Here is an 18,008-nt window from a genome sequence, read left to right as displayed (position 1 = left end):
TTCCTGCCAGTCCAGGTGGCATTATTCCAACATCTTCCCTCGTATACCCCCCACAAAGACTGCTCCCACAGCCCCCCTCGCCCACCACGCTCCTCGGTGCACCCCGTGTGTGACCTTGCACCGTGTGCATGGTCCCCTCTCCTGGGCTATGCCTCTTACCTGTCCAGTGTCGGGTGCCACACTTTGGGCCACCCACCGACTGTAGAGATCAGATCTGAGTGAGGGACTCTTCCCCAAGGGCAGGAAGGGGGATGGAGAGTTATTCCTGGAACAGGGGAGGGAGGCCAGCAGCTCCTTCAGACTCTGCAAGGATTCTGAACTACGGCTCAGAGCCGGTGCTGCACAGTGCACCTGCCGATGGCTTCCTCTCTCTAAGCGTTCATCCTCTCACTCCACAGCAGTGCCTGTGGTCCTCTGTCCTTGAACTTGACAGCTGAATAGACTTTCAGCCTCCCAAGGGAATTTTTAGCTACTTGAATACACCCCACCGGCCTCAGCCCCAGGCTGTCATCCTGCCCGGCCACACAGGCTCGGGGATCCTGGGCATTGAGAACCACCAGGGGGCAGCAGCACCCAGAGTTCTTTCCCCGACACAGGTACAGAGGGGGCATAATTCTGGAAATATCTGTGATCCTTGGCTACTGCCTGGCTAACCTCGGGTAGACAGATGGACCAGTGCACTGGAGGGGCCCCTGGATCTACATCCGCTGATGTTTTTGGTGGGGAATGAGATTGTGTGTGTGTGTGTGTGTGTGTGTGTTCAGTGATTACATACTTAAAGCATTTACCATTCTTGCTCCGTCCACTCACAGCTCCGTGCACATTTCTTTGGTCCTCCAGCCTTCACGGCCCTTGCTGGTCTCCCTTTGCCTGATTTCACGTGTATGTCTCTCCTCTGCCCATAGGGAAGTCGCTCCGGATGTGGATTTAAGACAGGGCACGGTCTGGAGACAGCCACGTGCATTGTTCCGCACTCACAGCCTCACTTTGGGTTTGGAGACTGTGCGGCCCGTGGCTTCCTCTCAGCCTGCCAGCTGATTTCTGTCCCTTGTGTGGCTTCTACAGGGTGAGGGCCCGTCCCGAGGGGAGTCCACATGCGCCGGCAGGTGCGAGGACGGGCACTGTTCTGTCACCCCTTGCAGTGTAGCTGCTTTCTGCCTTGCCTCAATCTACTTGGTTTGGTAACGGCTTGGTTCATATGTTGGACTCTAAGTCTCTTTAAGCGAACATCTGGATGTCCCGGGTAGATGATTTTAGGATCATTTTTAACTCTAAGTTTTCTGGTATTCCTAAATGGTTCCTCATTTTTAAAAATTACGGACTTGAGGCTGGCGCCACGGCTCACTAGGCTAATCCTCCGCCTTGCGGCGCCGGCACACCTGGTTCTAGTCCCGGTCGGGGCGCCGGATTCTGTCCCAGTTGCCCCTCTTCCAGGCCAGCTCTCTGCTGTGGCCAGGGAGTGCAGTGGAGGATGGCCCAAGTGCTTGGGCCCTGCACCCCATGGGAGACCAGGAGAAGCACCTGGCTCCTGGCTTCGGATCAGCGTGATGCACTGGCCACAGCGTGCCGGCCGCGGCGGCCATTGGAGGGTGAACCAATGGCAAAGGAAGACCTTTCTCTCTGTCTCTCTCTCTCACTTTCCACTCTGCCTGTCAAAAAAAAAAAAAAAATTACGGACTTGAGCTAGTGTACACAAAAATAAAATACAATCATCAAGGCCATGGTCTCCACCTCCCCCAGTGTTCACCAAGTCTGTGCTCGTCTGGCCTTTCCAAGTGCTATGCCGTCCATCCATCCCCACCTCCTGGAGCCCTTAGCACGATGAGGCAGCAGGAGGGGGGTGAGGGCTGCAACTGAAGGGAGCTGGCAGCCTACGGGCTTCCCTTTCAAACAACCTTGGGTGTGACCTTGAACTTCACTGAGTCGCTGGGACGCCCCACAGCTGTGGGAGGCTCCAAAGCCTAAGTTGCCCATTGCAGGGTGGAACCTCTGTCCCAGGGCAGACTCTCAGTAGCTGGTCTCAAAAACAGAAGGGTCTGGGGCAGGTGCGGTGGCGCAGTGGGTTAAGCAGTGCCGGCATCCAATATGGGTGCTGGTTTGAGTCCCGGATGCTCCACTTCCAACCCAGCTCTCTGCTAACGCTCCTGGGAAAGCCGTGGGAGATGGCCTAAAAGCTTGTGCCCCTGTACGCACATGGGAGACCCGGAAGAAGCTCCTGGCTCCTGGCTTCAGCCTGGCACGGCCCTGGCCCTTGGGACCACTTGGGGGAGTGGAAGATCTTTCTCTCTCTCTCTGGGGCTGCCTCATGAGAACCCCTCCCCCAGCACTGATATCAGTCTTCTAAGTGTCTAGTGGGTCGTGTGTTTAGTCTAGTGGTTAAGATGCCTGTGTTCCATGCCACAGCACCTGCATTTGAGGCCCGGCTCCTGCTAATGCAGACCCTGGAAGGCAGTGGTGATGACTTGAGTAGTTGGGTTCCTGTCACCCACGTGGGAGACCCGCAAGGAGTTCCTGGATCCTGGCTCCAGCCTGGACTCACAGGCATTGGGGAGAGAATTAGCACAGGGAGGCTCTCTGTCTCTGTTTCTCAGATAAATGATTTCTTAAAGATTTATTTATTTATTTGAAAGGCAGAGTTACAGAGAGAAGGAGAGACACAGAGAGAGAGATATTCCATCTGCTGGTTCATTCTCCAGATGGTTGCAACTGCCAGGGCTGGGCCAGGCCAGTGCTAGGAGTCAGGAGCTTCTCCCAGGTCTCCCATGGGGGTGGTAGGGTCCTAGGCACTTGAGACATCTCCCGCTGCTTTCCCAGGCACATTAGCAGGGATCTGGATTGGAAGTAGAGCAGCCGGGACATGACCAGGTGCCCCTATGGGATGCCGACATCATGGGTGGTGGCTTCACCCACTATGCTACAACACTGACCCCAGATAAAACAATTTTTAGAAATTAAGAGAACTAATGTGTTACGATGATATTAACAGACACACACGATAGATCATGATGAAGAGATTTAATTTAAAAAATCTTATTAACGCTGCAGAAAGCATTGCTGGCCTATCAAGTGAGCACATCAAATACTGCAGGCAAAATAGTAATTGCATTTCTATTTTTAAGCCGCTCAGAATAGTGCCTGGCACATGGCACGCACTCCACCTACGGGAGATCAGATTTTCAAAGATGGCCGCAGTGGCTGAAAGTCTGCGGCTCAATCCCCCTGCCCCCCACTTTCCCTCAGCCCCTTCTAGAGCCAGTGGGGAGGGAGGAGGAGAGGCGAGGACTGCGGCTGGCCCCAGGCCTGCCCCGCAAGGACAGGAAGGCCTGCAGCTCCCGGGATCTCAGAGGCACGGCCGTGTGGGTCGGGGGAGCGGGGCCTGGTGATGAGAGCCCTCTGCATGTCTAGAACTTCAAGTTCAATGTGAGACCAAGGGTCACATCCCAGACACCATGCACTCGGAGACCCTCCCTAACCTGCCCTTCTTCCCAGTTGTACCACAAGTGTCTAAAAGGCCACAGCAGGCCTGTGAGACACCAGCAGCCATAATGGGTCACAGGCCCAGGTTTCGGGAGTTAGGGTGCCAACATATTTTGGGGGGAGCCCAACTGAAACCCCCAAAACAGACCCCTCACCCAAGAGGTCAGCCGTGTTAGTGCCACATTGTGCCAATTCCCACACCCACTTCCCCCAACCCCGGGATGTTGAGGCACTGAGGGCCCCTCCCCCTCCTCCCACGGTGATGAGCACCTGCTCCCTGGTTTATTCTGAAAGGGATAGTTTGCTCCTCCAGCCCGGCCCTGCAGGAAGCAGGCTCTTCCAGACTGAGCTGCGTGAGTGGGACGTGGCTGTGTTTGTGTGTCGGGGTTGGGGGGAGGGGAGGTGCGGCGGGCAGGGCCACAGTAGTGCGCATAGCGGTGACAAGGGCAGAAGTGCTACTGTGCTTGTTAGAAACACGCCAATAGCCCGCCTTTGGGCCAAGTCCTACGAGACAGGTCTATGAGGGTGATTCTGCTCCTTTAATACAGGCAAAAGTAACAGGGGCTTCAGGCAGCGGGGAGTTAATTTCTCTGTCGTGGCCACAGCAATGACACCGGCCCTAGACTCTGGCCATCTGGGGGCACAGGGGTCTTTTCCCGAGTCAGAGCTGCTCGCAAGTCCCAGTGGCTGGGAAGGGGGACAGGGGAAGTGGAGGGGACTGGGGCATCGCCTTCATCACTTCTACTTCTGCCTGTGGGAACCTTGTCCCTCGGCCTCGCTGGCTGTCACCGTCACAGACTGTGGCAAACGCAACTCGTGTTCCCGCAGCCCACACTCTCAGGCGCTCTGCTCCACGGAACCAGGAAGGGACGGATACTGGAGAAAGCGTCCAACAGCAGGGATGGGGTTTTAGGAAAGTGGTGTCGTGAGTTCACCCCAGTCCCTTAAAGCAGCAGGAGGAATCCGATACGAGAGGTGCTGATTAAAAAGATCCGACGGTTGCGTGGGGCTTGCCCGGGTGCAGCCGGGCTCCGTGGGGTTCACAGTGAAGGCTTCAGCTCGGGGAGGTGAGTGTCGGGGTGCTCCACGGCCAGCTGGTTTTCAAGGACGTAGCACCCTCTGCAGCTCTCCAGAACCCGGGCCTGGAAGTACGCCCTGTCTTTCTCCTGCCAGTCGTTGGCCTCAATGTACACGTTGAAGGGGTCATGCGAGTGCTCCAGTTTCTGGGAGCGGATGTAGCTCAGCATGATGCCCAGGGTGAAGAAGCCGAAGAAGCCGAGCACCATGAGGATGTAGAGCGCTTCCATCTGCCCGTCGTCGCCGAGGGGGCCCCTGCGGGCCAGGCTGGTCGCACTGCTGCCCTGTGGGTGGGCCGTCTCCTCCCCCAGCGTGGTCAGAAAGGGCATCACGGCCGTGGCATTGGGCGGGATCATCCTGAGCTTTTGGGGTTCCACTGCTGGAGAGTGAACGTCCCAAGCGGGCTGAAAGAAAGAAATGCAAGCTGACACTGCAAAGGGTGCATTGGTCCACACCCATGAGAGTGAGCACACACCCACAGAGTGTCTGGAAACCTCGGGGGGCAAGAGTGGGCCTCCGTGGTCCCCAGGCCACAGCATGTGCACAGCCCTCCTCTTCCCTGCTCAGCTGATAAACTGATTCCCCTTCTTTCCACTCCCTGCTTTCACCTCCACCCTCCAAGGACCACAGGAACACCTTCCTCGAGTGGGAGGTGTAGCCTACTGTGGTGCGCGTGTGAATTTCAGTCGTCGCCAATGGTTTCAGGTCTCGCATCACACTCAGTCTCTTTCCTGCTCACCTCTGGGCTTCAATGGTCCATGTGTGGTCTGCTCATGAGTGCTCCCTCACTTTGCACTGTGGTGTGGGACCCAGGGCTAGCACCTGGCCACTCCCCCAGACACAGACCTTGCTGTGGCCACTAACTCCACCAACAATAGAAGACACACATCCTCACCAGTACCGTCCTACGGGCATGACAAAAATCATACACTTCCTCCAGCTAGTTCCTGCTGGTTTCCACGACGAGTCAGAAGGGGGCGCTGTCTGTGTGTCCCTGGAGGGCCTGTGCGAGGGGGTTGAATGCATCCTCCAGCGTCCACGTGGTGGAAACTTGGTCCCCAGGGCAGCAGTGTTAAAAAGGTGGGGCCTTGGGAAGACGGCCCTGCCCCGGTGAATGGACTAGTGAGCTGTCCCGGGAGGGGCTTGCTTTTTTTTTTTTTTTTTTTTTTTTGACAGGCAGAGTGGACAGTGAGAGAGAGAGACAGAGAGAAAGGTCTTCCTTTTTGCCGTTGGTTCACCCTCCAATGGCCGGCGCGCTGCAGCAGGCGCACCGCGCTGATCCGAACCCAGGAGCCATGTGTTTCTCCTGGTCTCCCATGGGGTGCAGGGCCCAAGGACTTGGGCCATCCTCCACTGCACTCCCTGGCCACAGCAGAGAGCTGGCCTGGAAGAGGGGCAACCGGGACAGAATCCGGCGCCCCGACCAGGACTAGAACCCGGTGTGCCAGCGCCGCAAGGTGGAGGATTAGCCTATTGAGCCACGGCGCCGGCTTGGGAGGGGCTTTCTTATCCCAGCAGCTCTCTGTGGCACGCTTGCCCTGTCTCTCAGGGACGCCCTCTGCTGTATTGTGTTCCAGCAAGAAGGGCTCTCACCAGAAGCGGGGTGGAGGCCAGTCCCACGGTCATGGTCTTCCCAGGAACCATGGAATCATCTGCCGAACAAATCCCTGCTCTTGAAAGGTAACCAGACGGGCGACAGAAACCAGACGACGGCCACGCTCCATGTGTTTCACCGTGGACTAGCTCTCGAGTGGCTCTGTGTTCGTTTGAATGGAGAGAACCAGCCTGTCCCGAGGCCGACTTCGTATCTCGGCTTGTGCGTTTGTCCCTCTCAGTCCTCTGCCCCATTCAACAGCAAGCGTGGCCATGTGGAAAGTCGAATTTTCCCCACCACCCTCACCTCGATGTCACTACTGGTGAATACCCATGATAGGTCTGAGGATAATAAAGCTGCCTCCAGGTAGCTGGGGAATCCTGTCGGGGTCTCAGGTGCCCTGAAAACCCCATCCCGGTGGCCTTGACGTCACTGGCAAACTAAAATGGGTTTCATCCCTTTTTCATGGTCTGGGCACAACGCTGGCCTCAGCATGACGAAGAAGCAGAAAGAGTTTGGAATTCAAGGGCCGGCGCCATGGCTCACTTGGTTAATCCTCCGCCTGTGGCGCCGGCATCCCATATAGGCACCAGGTTCTAGTCCCGGTTGCCCCTCTTCCAGTCCAGCTCTCTGCTGTGGCCCGGGAAGGCAGTGGAGGATGGCCCAAGTGCTTGGGTGCCTGCACCCGCATGGGAGACCAGGAGGAAGCGCCTGGCTCCTGGCTTTGGATTGGCTCAGTGACGGCCGTAGCGGCCATTTGGAGGGTGAACCAACGGAAGGAAGACCTTCTCTAAGTCTCTCTCTCTCTCACTGTCTATCTCTAATTGTCAAATAATAAAAAAAAAAGAGTTTGGAATTCAAAAGGCTGCCTGCACCCCCAGTTCTGCACTCTGGCCCTGCTACCTCCTGCCACGGGATCCTGGAGAGAGAGGTTGCTTAGCCCTGCTCCATTGTGTCTTTTTCCTCTTTGTCAAACGGGGAGCTACCTCCCCACTCAGTGCACAGGGTGGCCGACACAGCGGGCAGGGGGTCATTAGGGGTTCCAGGTGGGAGTTTACTGGGTCTTCCGCCTTGTTAGGAAATGGCAGCCTGTGGCTCTGGGGCTCTGGGGTTTTAGGTCTGGCTCCCCCTGGCTGACTTCCAGGGCTCTCTGCTTTACTGTGTGGAGGGATCTGTCAGGGATGAGAAGCACATTTGTGTGCGGGTTTTCCTGATTCACAGGCATTTGGGTCTGTGCAGAGAAGACTAGTTAGGGGTTACGTGGCACGGGTTCAAGAGATTCCCAGATACTGATCCTTAGATAAAACCAACACACAGCCCAATTTTAACCACGGGGGTAGGCAGGAATCCTTTGGTAACAGTTCCAAACTTGATGCGCAACAATTTTTTTTTTTTTTAACAGGCAGAGTGGATAGTGAGAGAGAGAGAGAGACAGAGAGAAAGGTCTTCCTTTTGCCATTGGTTCACCCTCCAATGGCTGCCATGGCTGGCGCGCTGTGGCTGGTGCACCTCGCTGATCCAAAGGCAGGAGCCAGGTGCTTCTCCTGGTCTCCCATGGGGTACAGGGCCCAAGCACTTGGGCCATCCTCCACTGCACTCCCTGGCTACAGCAGAGAGCTGGCCTGGAAGAGGGGCAACTGGGACAGAATCCGGTGCCCCGACCAGGACTAGAACCTGGTGTGCCGGCGCCGCAAGGCGGAAGATTAGCCTGGTGAGGCACGGCGCCGGCCACAACAATTTTTTAAAACTGACTTGAAACCACTCATGAGTGCATAGAACCCTGCCTGGGAAAACAGGTAAGGCTTGAACTGATAATATAATTTTATTTCCCAAAACCCAGAGTGACCACAATTGGCAAATAATCCCACAACTGGGAGGAGTTCTCACAGTGTAATAACCACGTGAGACTAAAATGATGGCAGGCAACCTCTGGAGTTCCAAACGGTAATTGGTTTAGAAACAGTAACTCCATAAAAAGTCACTTTTGCAATTAGTTCACGCTGGTTGGTTCACTGTCACTTAAAACCCGATGGACTGGACTATGGATAGAGGAAGCCACTCCCTCGAACATCTGCTTTGAAACCTCCCAGGCCTTGTCATAAGGCAGTGGGACCCATGCTCCAGTGGGCTTAGAGTCACTTGGTTAAAATGAGGGTGGCCTGGGGCTGGTGCTGTGGTGTAGCGGATAAAGCTGCCGCCTGCAGTGCTGGCATCCCATGTGGCCGCCGGTTTGAGTCCCGGCTGCTCCACTTCCTATCCAGCTCTCTGCTTTGACCTGGGAAAGCAGTAGAGGATGGCCCAAGTGCTTGGGCCCCTGCACCCACGTGGGAGACTCATAAAATAAAATGAGGGTGGTTGGGCTCCATCGCCACAGATTCTGACTCAACAGGTCTGGGGTGGGGCCTAAAGATTGACAGTTCTGACACCTTCGTGGTGCTACTGATGTTGATGTACAGTGGCTGGATCCTGCCTTCAGAGTTTTGTTTTTTTTTTTAATATTTGATTTCTCTGAAGAGCACAGTGACACAGAGAGAGGGAGAGACAGTGTATGTGGGAGAGGGAGAGAAAGAGGGAGGGAGAGAGGTTAATTCCATAGACTGGCTCACTCTCCAAATGGCTGCAACAGCTGAGGCTGGCCGAGGCCGAAGCCAGGATCCATCTGGGTCTCCCACGTGGGTGGCAGAGGCCCAGGCATTCGGGCCATCTGCTGCTGCTTTCCCAGGGGCATTATCAGGGAGGCGGGTCGGAAGGGGAGCAGCCCAAACTCCAGCCTGTGCTTAGATAGGGGATGCTGGTCTCCCAAGTGGAGCCTTAACCTGCTGAACCTCCACCCTGGCCCCATTCCTGCAGAGACTTGGGCTGCGGCCTGGCACTGGCACTTCTAAGAAGCCTCCTGCTGTGGTTTGAATGTGCCTCCCAGTGTTCATGCGTTAGAAACTTAATCCTGCCGGCGCCGCGGCTCACTAGGCTAATCCTCCGCCTTGCGGCGCCGGCACACCGGGTTCTAGTCCCGGTCGGGGCGCCGGATTCTGTCCCGGTTGCCCCTCTTCCAGGCCAGCCCTCTGCTGTGGCCAGGGAGTGCAGTGGAGGATGGCCCAGGTGCTTGGGCCCTGCACCCCATGGGAGACCAGGAAAAGCACCTGGCTCCTGGCTCCTGCCATCGGATCAGCGCGGTGCGCCGGCCGCAGCGCGCCGGCCGCAGCGCGCCGGCCGCGGCGGCCATTGGAGGGTGAACCAACGGCAAAGGAAGACCTTTCTCTCTGTCTCTCTCTCTCACTGTCCACTCTGCCTGTCAAAAAAAAAAAAAAAAAAAAAAAAGAAACTTAATCCTCAGTGCGATGGTGTCCGGAGTGGGGCTTCAAGGAGTGATCACGGGATGAGGGAGCCGCCCTCATGATTGAATTAGAGTCGTAACCTTGAGAGTGAGTGCCTCATCAAAAGATGTTTGGCATCTACGTATTATCTATCCGTCATCTATCATCTCTCTGTCTCTCTACCTGTCTCTCTCTCATGTATTTCTATCCCCTTACCTGTCTCCATCTCTACTTCTATCTATCTCTCTCACCTCCACCTCTACCCCTACTCCTACTCCTATGTCTACCCCTACCCCTACCTCTACCCCTCTACCCCTACAATTTTTACAAGAGTATAAAACACGATTTCGCAGCTTTGTGGCTGGCTGCTGGCTTCCTTCTGAGGGGGCTGGACTCTGCAGGATGCCTGCGTCAGGGCTCAGGGATCTAACCTGCAGCCCTTAATCAGTCCCAAGTAAATCTCACAGCCTCCCGGGCCTTAGCTCAGGTGGAACGGGACTAACAATCATCATTATTTACAGCATTCCTGCAGTATTTCTTCCAAAGAGCTTTCTTTCACCAAGATGCAAAAGATCCAGGCTTGAAAGAGTCACTTCGGGGGCCAGGATGGTGATACATAAACCACCACCTGGGACACCGGCATCCCATAATGAGTGCTGGTTCCAGTCCTGGCTGCTCCACTTCTGACCCAGCTCCCTGCTAGTATACCTGGGAAAGCAGCAGAACCTGGGCCCTTCCAACCCATGTGGGAGACACGAATGGAGTTCTAGGCTCTTGGGTTTAGTCTGGCCCAGCCCCCAGTCATTTCAGCTATTTGGGGAGTGAACCAGTGTGTGGAAGATATCATTCTGTCTCTTTCTCTCTTCTGTCTATAATGCTACCTTTGGAAGGAAGGAAGGAAGGAAGGAAGGAAAGAAGGGAGGCAGGGAGGGAGGAAGGAAGGGAGGGAGGGAGGAAGGAAGGAAGAGAGAGAGAGAGAGAATGAGAGAAAGAAAGAAGAGAAATAGTTATTGGTCCTATCTCCTTTAAGAAGCAGAATTAGGGTGAAAGCAACTATGGATAAGGCTGATTTGGGGAAACATGATCTTACGGAGTTGTGAATTCTGAGTCAGTTTTCCCAGGAAGCAATCATACATTATTTTCATGTTTATTGCAACTCTATAGCCAAATCTTAGACACAGAACAGAAAGGAAGCCCAGGAGGCATCACAGATCCCCCGGGCAATGAACCGGCTTTGTCTTGGTCTCCTATCCTTCCCCTCTCCTTGGAGTCATCAGTGCCCTGAGCAGGGCCAGGGTCTTCCAGGGAACCAGGATGTACCTGTGCAGAGCCAGGTACTCCCCCCAGATGGGAAGAAGACTTCTGTTAGCTGCTAGTGCATGCTGGGTAGGGCCCTTGACTCTGACACTCTTACCCGGGGCTTCTCACTCCTGTCACTTAGGGACGGATGGGGAGCTTAGGGTGTGAAGAGTGGAAATTTAAATACTCAGTGCTCAGGGAATCGAGCCAGTGTGCTGGAAAGAGGGACCCGGTCCGTGTGGCCAGAGGGGCAAGCATTTTGGAAGGGAGAATGGATGACAGCTGAAGCCACATACAAAGAGGGCAGAAGAATCTTACCGTCAGCACAGGACACACATCCAGGGCACCTTGTTCCTTCTCTGAAAACTGGGGCAAACGGGGTCCCCCTGATGGCTAACCACAGGGTCTATGTGGCATGCAGTAAGCCCCCCACTTTCCTGCGTCTTCGGTTTTTGCTGCTTTCTGTAAGAGAGGCACCTGCCACACCTGTTTGCCAAAACTCTGCTGCTCCTTGGGAACAGGCATTGAGGCTGTTGGTCAAGTACCAGCATGCCAGGTTCAATCTCTGGCTCCAACTCCTGACCCCAGCTTCCTGCTAATGTACACCCTGAGAGGCAGTAGTGATGCCTCAAGTACTTGGGCTCCTGCCACCCACCTGGGAGACCCGGATGAAGTTCCCAGCTCCTGGCTTCAGCCTGGACCAACTTCAGCCATTGAGCAATTTGGGGGGTGAACCAGTGGATGCAAATTCTCTTTGTTTCTCTACCTCTCAAACAAATTTTGAAAATTTTTAAAAAGATTTATTTATTTGAAAGGTAGAGTTACAGAGAGGCAGAGGCAGAGAGACTTTGCATCCACTAGCTCACTCCTCAAATAGCTGCAATGGCTGGAGCTGGGCTGATCTGTTGCTGGTGCTGCAGGTGATGGCTTTACCCACTATGCCACAGCACTGCCCCCTAGAATTAAAAAAAAAAAAAAAAGTGTCCGGCACAATGGCTCACTAGGCTAATCCTCCACCTTGCGGCGCCGGCACACTGGGTTCTAGTCCCAGTCGGGGCGCCAGATTCTGTCCCGGTTGCCCCTCTTCCAGGCCAGCTCTCTGCTGTGGCCAGGGAGTGCAGTGGAGGATGGCCCAAGTCCTTGGGCCCTGCACCTGCATGGGAGACCAGAAGAAGCACCTGGCTCCTGGCATCGGATCAGCATGGTGCGCCGGCCGTGGCGGCCATTGGAGGGTGAACCAATGGCAAAAAGGAAGACCTTTCTCTCTGTCTCTCTCTCTCACTGTCCACTCTGCCAGTCAAAAAAAAAAAAAAAAAAAAAAAGCAATTATGCTGGGGATCGGCATTGTGGTGTAGCAGGTAAAGCCTCTGCCTATGACTACGGCTTCCCATATGGGTTCTGGTTCATGGCCCAGCCATTTGCTCCCATGCAGCTCCCTGCCTGGGAAGGCAGCAGAAATCCTGGGGCCCCTGCACCCACATGGGAGACCCAGAAGAAGCTCCTAGATCCTGGCTTCAGTCTGGCCCAGCCCTGGCTGTTGCAGCCATCTGGGGGATAAACCAGCAGATGGAGCATCTCTCTCTTTCTTTCCTTCCCCCTCTCTGTAACTCTGCCTTTCAAATAAGCAAATCAACCAATCTTCAGAAAAATCATGTTGGTTCTTCAGAAGCCATACTGGTCCCTCGTAGGGCTGTGTCTAGCTCTCCTATCACTTGTATTATAGTAACTTGCACAGGTCTGCCCATCTCCTTCTAGAAGCTTCCAAAGGTTACCAACTCTCTGGTTTTGCCTCTCCTCCAGCACCAGAATATTTCAGAGACTGTCCAATATTTCAATAAGTGATTGCTCAACATCATATCCATGGAGCAATGAGAGTAAATAATTGAGAAAATATATTACATTGTGGAAAGATTGTTGGGTAATCAAATGAAAGCCTCTGGCAACATACTTTGTTTTCATATATTAAAACCATATTATTTTCTTTATATATTGAAGTTTATGTTTCCTAGAGCGGTGGGTGCACCTGCACCCTACCTCATTCCTGGAAGGCCAGGAGGCAGCCAGCCACGGTTAGGAGGAGACCAGAATTTCCATCCCTCCCCTTCACTCCCAGAAACTCGCCCCTTTCTCTCTTTCCCATTGTACTCATCACCTGTACACTTTCCTTACTTGCTGTGCTCCTCGCTTAGCGCCAACATGCGAGCTCTGGGGGACGGGGTCCCCGCGACTGTTGTTCCCAAGAGACCAGAGAGGCATTGGGCATCTGGTGGGAGCACAGGGAACATTCATGGAATGCATGAATGCATGCATGAATGCATGAGTAAGTGTTCCACCCGCCCGCCGGAAGGGCAGACCCGAAACCAACCTGGGAACCCTCTCGCCCTCGGAGCCGGCGAGGACACCAGTGAGCCCCTGGATGCTCTTGCGTGTGTCTTTTCTCCCAGCCCACTTGCTCCCCAGTACCTTGCCCCAGGCATGACCTACCTGGTGTCCTCACGCCTCTCTGTGCCTGGGCAGTGTCCTCAGCTCACCTGGTGGTAGCGTGAAGGCAGAAGGTTTACCGCAGCCCCTTGGGAAGCCTGGAAGGTCACTTGTTGCAAATGAATTAAAGGAACCACCAGACCAGCAATGGCTCCGCTATCTCTGGTTAGGGCCAAGGGCCCCCCTCAAGGGAGCTGGGACTTCCTAATCTACACGTGGACTCATGGGAGACATCCACCTGGCCACCAGCAGCACTCCAAAGGGGCCATGCTTTGGGCAATAGACTCGGCTTCCTAAAGGTCCCCATTTTCCCACTGCCACCATCAAGATCAGATCTCATCAGTCCCCTTCGTGTCCCATGCTCTTTCCACTGAGCCATGCCAAGGCCCCAGAACGTTCCTGGTTCACCCCCCACCTCCACTCCAAAGGCTCCCTCTGCCTATTCCTGTATTGCACCTGGTCTGAAAAAAAAAAAAAAAGTGGGGAAGGGATGAGATGGTCTTAACTTTCTTTTGATGCTTTTTGGAATTTTCCAAATTTTCCAGGAGAATGCCCATAACTCATAAAGAATTGGCAAAGTGTTTTCATCGTTCCATGGGGGTGAGAGGTTCTCCCATGCCTTTGTGAGGTGAGGGCTTGAAGGAGGAGCCGGGAGAAGTAGGCGACAGGTGAATCGCGTGCCGCGATTCCCGCCCGGGACGCGCCCGCTGCGCCCCCGGAGACTGAGATCGGCTTCCAGGACTAGGGCGTCCTCGCAGGGCGCAGAGCTCAGGGCCCCGGCGGCAGCAGCTGTGACTTACCCGGGTCTGGGCCGCAGAGAGAACCAGGTGTGGAGCGGAGTCCGCGCCGGCCGAGCGCTGGGGACGCGGACAGACGAGCCCGGAGGCGGCACCGACTGCCGGCCGGCGCCGCGCCGGGCGGGCGGGGCCTGCAGGAGCCGGCGGGCGTCCCGCCCCGCTCCGCCCGCGAGCCCGGGGCCAGCCCAGGGTCCCCGGGGCGACCCCGGCGCGCCTCCGCACCCTGCGCTTCGGGTCAGGCCGGGTGGACTCGGGACTAGCAGAAAATCTGCGCTAGAATCTGAGACACCCCCCGCCGCCATCGACCACCGACAGACATTCGGGCACCTCCATATAGGACTTTGGGGTTGGTGGGGAAGGCGCCCTGGTAGCAAGAGAAGGATCTAGGGAGTCGCGCCCTCCTCCGAGACCCTCTGGACTCCCTCTAGCTTCCCCCGGACCCCCAGCTCTGGCCGGGCACCGGTTCTGCAGCCGGTTATTGAACACTTATGTGCAGAAAAAACACCTCTTGTTGCGTCCCTACCAACGCCGCAGGAGCTGCAGACGCAAACACAGCTCATAGCCCACAAAGGGCAGTGTGGTTAAAAAGCCTGTCGCTTAAAACCCACCTGACAGGTCAGCTTCGGGAACCAATAAATCCGGGTTACCACGCAGGGCTCAGATACTTTCTCTGCTGGGCCCATTCTGTATGCACCTTCTTACTCTAATGTTTGGCCCATGCATTTTTTTTAGAGATTTATTTATTTATTTCAAAATCAGAGTTACAAAGAGAGAGGAGAGGCAGAGAAAGAGAGAGGTCTTCCATCCACTGGTTCACTACCCAGATGGCCGCAATGGCCAGAGCTGAGCCGATCTGAAGCCAGGAGCTTCTTCCTGGTCTCCCATGCGGGTGCAGGGGCCCAAGCACTTGGGCCATCTTCCACTGCTTTCCCAGGCCACAGCAGGGAGCTGGATTGGAAGTGGAGCAGCTAGGATTCGAACTGGTGTCCACACGGGATGCTGACACTGCAGGCTGGGTTTTTAACCCGCTGCGCCACAGGGCCGGCCCCCCAGCTGGTGTATCTCTAACGGCCCTGTCAAATCTGTCTCTCAAAAGTTAGACCCCATCAAGGTGCAGGTGGTCCTTCAGCTGGAACCCCACATGGAGATTGCATTCTACCACAGCAACCTGGACGCGAGCACCCCCACCCCCACCTCCCACACCCTGAGGACCCCTAGGACCAGCCCCCCCCCCCATCAGCAGGAAGTAGCCAGAGCGACACTGACGCCCCAGGTCCCTACAGCTGTAGGGTGTGGATTAAAGAAGGGGGGATTTGAGGCCGCCCAGCGGGGCTGGGGGTCTGTGGGCCCCTCGGACGTAGGCAGAACGTCCTTTACAAGCAGGCTGCCGGCTGTGGCTGGAAAGCTGTCTCCAGACCGACGGCCTCGCCCCCACGAGTAGTTTCTTGTGCTGCCTGTGTGACCCTGAGGCTTTAAATCGCACCTCCAGGGTGGGTGCAACCTTTCACCCAGAGCTGGCAGAGGAGGGGACCCCCCGCTGTCTCCATGAGCCCTAAGCCAATCAAGGTACTGTATGTGAACCCTCCTGTCCAGTGGGCACCCCCAATAGGATGATCCAATGAAACAAAGCAGCAGCCTTAGAAACCCAGGACCCTTCCTCAGAACCAGCACCCCGCTCGGACACTCCGCCTGCTCTCCTCTCGCACCAGACTCTTTCTCTGTGGCTTGCCACTCAAATAAAAGTTTTGGCTTCTTTTTAAGTCATTTCCTGGCTTTTTATGTCTATACTAAGCTGAGGAAAAGAACCCACGAGACTGGCTCTGGCCACTGCCCCCCCCGCCCCCCACACACCGTGACCCGTGACACTGCCTCTCTATCCCACGCGTGAGCGGTTGTCTTTGTGTCCCGAGCCTCTGGCCTGTCTGCGGGAAGATGAGAGGTGATTCCAGATGGCAGCAGGTGCACGTGGTCCTCTCGGGGAACCTGAGCTGGTGCCTTCTTTTCTTTTCCTCTTTTGCACTTTGATTCTCGACTCTTCCCATCTTTCAGGTAGGGCTGACCTTAAAATGATCAAACTAACAGAATCTGCACAGCCCACAAAGCCCTTGGGTTCTCTCTCTCTCTCTCTCTCTCTCTCTCCCACCACCCCCTCCACTCTTTGTGGTCCTTTGACTAGAAATGTGGCACTGTGACCCCTTCTTCTGCTTCTTCTCTTAAAGATTTAAGGCAGAGTGGTGGGGGAGGTGGGGAGAGACCTTGCATCCTCTGGTTCACTCCCCAGTGGCCACAACAGCCAGGGCTGGGCCAGGCTGGAGCCAGGCGGCAGAACTCCATCTGGTCTCCTAAGTGGGTGGCAGGGGCCCAAGTACCTGGACCATCTTCTGCTACCTTCCCAGGCCAGTAGCAGGGAGCTGGATGGGAAGTGGAGCAGCTGGGACTCGAACTAGTGCTTCCATATGGGATGCTGGCGACACAGGCTGTGGCTTAACCCCCTGGGCCACATCACCGGCCCCTCGTCCCGCCCCCTCCCCCCACCTTTCCATGGTTTTAGCTTCATTTCTGGGAGCGTCAGCCTCGTGCACGTGACAGCCAAAGGCGCAGCTCAGCCACTTCTCCTTCATTCTTAGGAGAAACTCAAATTGCACTGCGGCTTGGGTATCTTGTTCACACTCCTGTTGCTGCCAGTCCATTCCTGGCACTTCCTCCTGGATGCCCACAGCAGGGGTCCAGACGCCTCTGCGTCAAGCCTCTCCCTTATTGCTTTGGTCTCCTGTTCCCCAAAGCAGCTCCGTCGCCCTGGGGCTCCTGGATCTTCAATGGGACACTGCGGCTTAGCCTTTCTGCGTGCGGCGCCAAAGGCACCTGCAGTCATGGGGCTTCCTCCTCAGGAGAGGCACAGAGCAGCGAGGGTCTGAGCACCCATCCTGCCACCGGGGGCCAGGCCGACCACCACCATCCCCGCTGGGTGGCTTGGCACACCCTGTGTCCTCTCCAGTGGCCACTGGCACGCTCGTGTCCCTTCTGTTCCCCTTCCTGGGCGGAGATCTTCCCGTCCAACTCAGTCGCAAGGGGCCTGCCTCAGTTTCTTCCCAGGACTCCTCCCTCCCCTGGAATCCTACATATAGGAGGCATCTTTCTCAAACACCATAGCTCCCTGGCATGATCCCAAGACCCCCTAGAAGGGGGGTCCCCACCTCCCACCTGCTCAGGGCCCTGCCAGCTGGCTGAGCTCCTGAACCTCACGAGGTGCATCCCAAGCACAGCTTCTCAGCCCACACAGGAGGTTCCTGCATTCTCTGCATTGCCCACCTGGCCCCTCTGTAGACCCTTTCTCTGTGGGGGCCACCTTGCTTCCAGGATTACAAACCACAGCCTGCTGCCGCTCCTCCAAACTGGCCTCTGGACTCTTCCAGACCTCAGCTCTCCAGCAAAGCCTGAGACTGGGGGCTGCTGGCTAGCACTGAGCCTCTAGGCACAGGATCTGTTTACTTAACTTGTTCTCTTTGTTTTTGCTTTAAAAAGCTCTTTATTGATTTGAAAGGCAGCATTACAGAGAGAGAGGGAGAGATAGAAGGAGAGAGACAGATCTTCCATCTAGTGGCTCACTTACTCCCCAAGTCGCTACAACAGCTGGGGCTGGGCCAGGTGGAAGCCGGGAGCCAGGAACTCCATCTGAGTCTCCCATGTGTGGCAGGAGCCTAAGGACTTGGGCCGTCTTCCACTGCTCTCCCAGCCGCATTAGCAGGGAGCTGGAGCTGAAGTGGAGCAGCCAGGACTCAGACTGGTGCTCGTATGGGATGCTGGCATTGCAACTGGTGTTTTAATCCACCATGCCACAACATCTGGCGCTGCTTCATTTAATTTTGAGTTCACTTTTAAGAGTAAAAAGTTAAGAGCTGTCAATTAAGAATGTAGATTTCTGTTTTTTTTTTTTTTTTTTTTATCATAAAACTCGAAGGATCCGGAATC

The 18,008-nt window shown here is 55.5% G+C and overlaps 1 protein-coding gene across 4 annotated transcripts; it reads right to left on the bottom strand.

Annotated features, from left to right (window-relative positions):
* Positions 1-3,005: 3,005 nt before the first annotated feature.
* KCNE1 (potassium voltage-gated channel subfamily E regulatory subunit 1) lies at positions 3,006-14,179 on the bottom strand. 4 transcript variants are annotated; one of them, XM_008274922.5, is made up of 3 exons: positions 14,043-14,179; positions 13,246-13,292; positions 3,006-4,958 (listed from the first exon to the last, which is right to left on the bottom strand). In XM_008274922.5, the coding sequence occupies exon 3, from the start codon at positions 4,908-4,910 to the stop codon at positions 4,518-4,520; it is 393 nt and encodes a 130-aa protein (XP_008273144.4). In that variant the 5' UTR covers positions 4,911-4,958; positions 13,246-13,292; positions 14,043-14,179; the 3' UTR covers positions 3,006-4,517.
* Between the last annotated feature and the right edge of the window lie 3,829 nt (positions 14,180-18,008).

The sequence above is a fragment of the Oryctolagus cuniculus genome, chromosome 4 (genome assembly GCF_051225735.1).
Source record: "Oryctolagus cuniculus isolate XC-2025 breed Fujian yellow rabbit chromosome 4, ASM5122573v1, whole genome shotgun sequence".
Classification (NCBI taxonomy): domain Eukaryota; kingdom Metazoa; phylum Chordata; class Mammalia; order Lagomorpha; family Leporidae; genus Oryctolagus; species Oryctolagus cuniculus.
The sequence above is the reverse complement of the archived record's forward strand: the minus strand, read 5'-3'. Positions and strand labels throughout refer to the sequence as shown.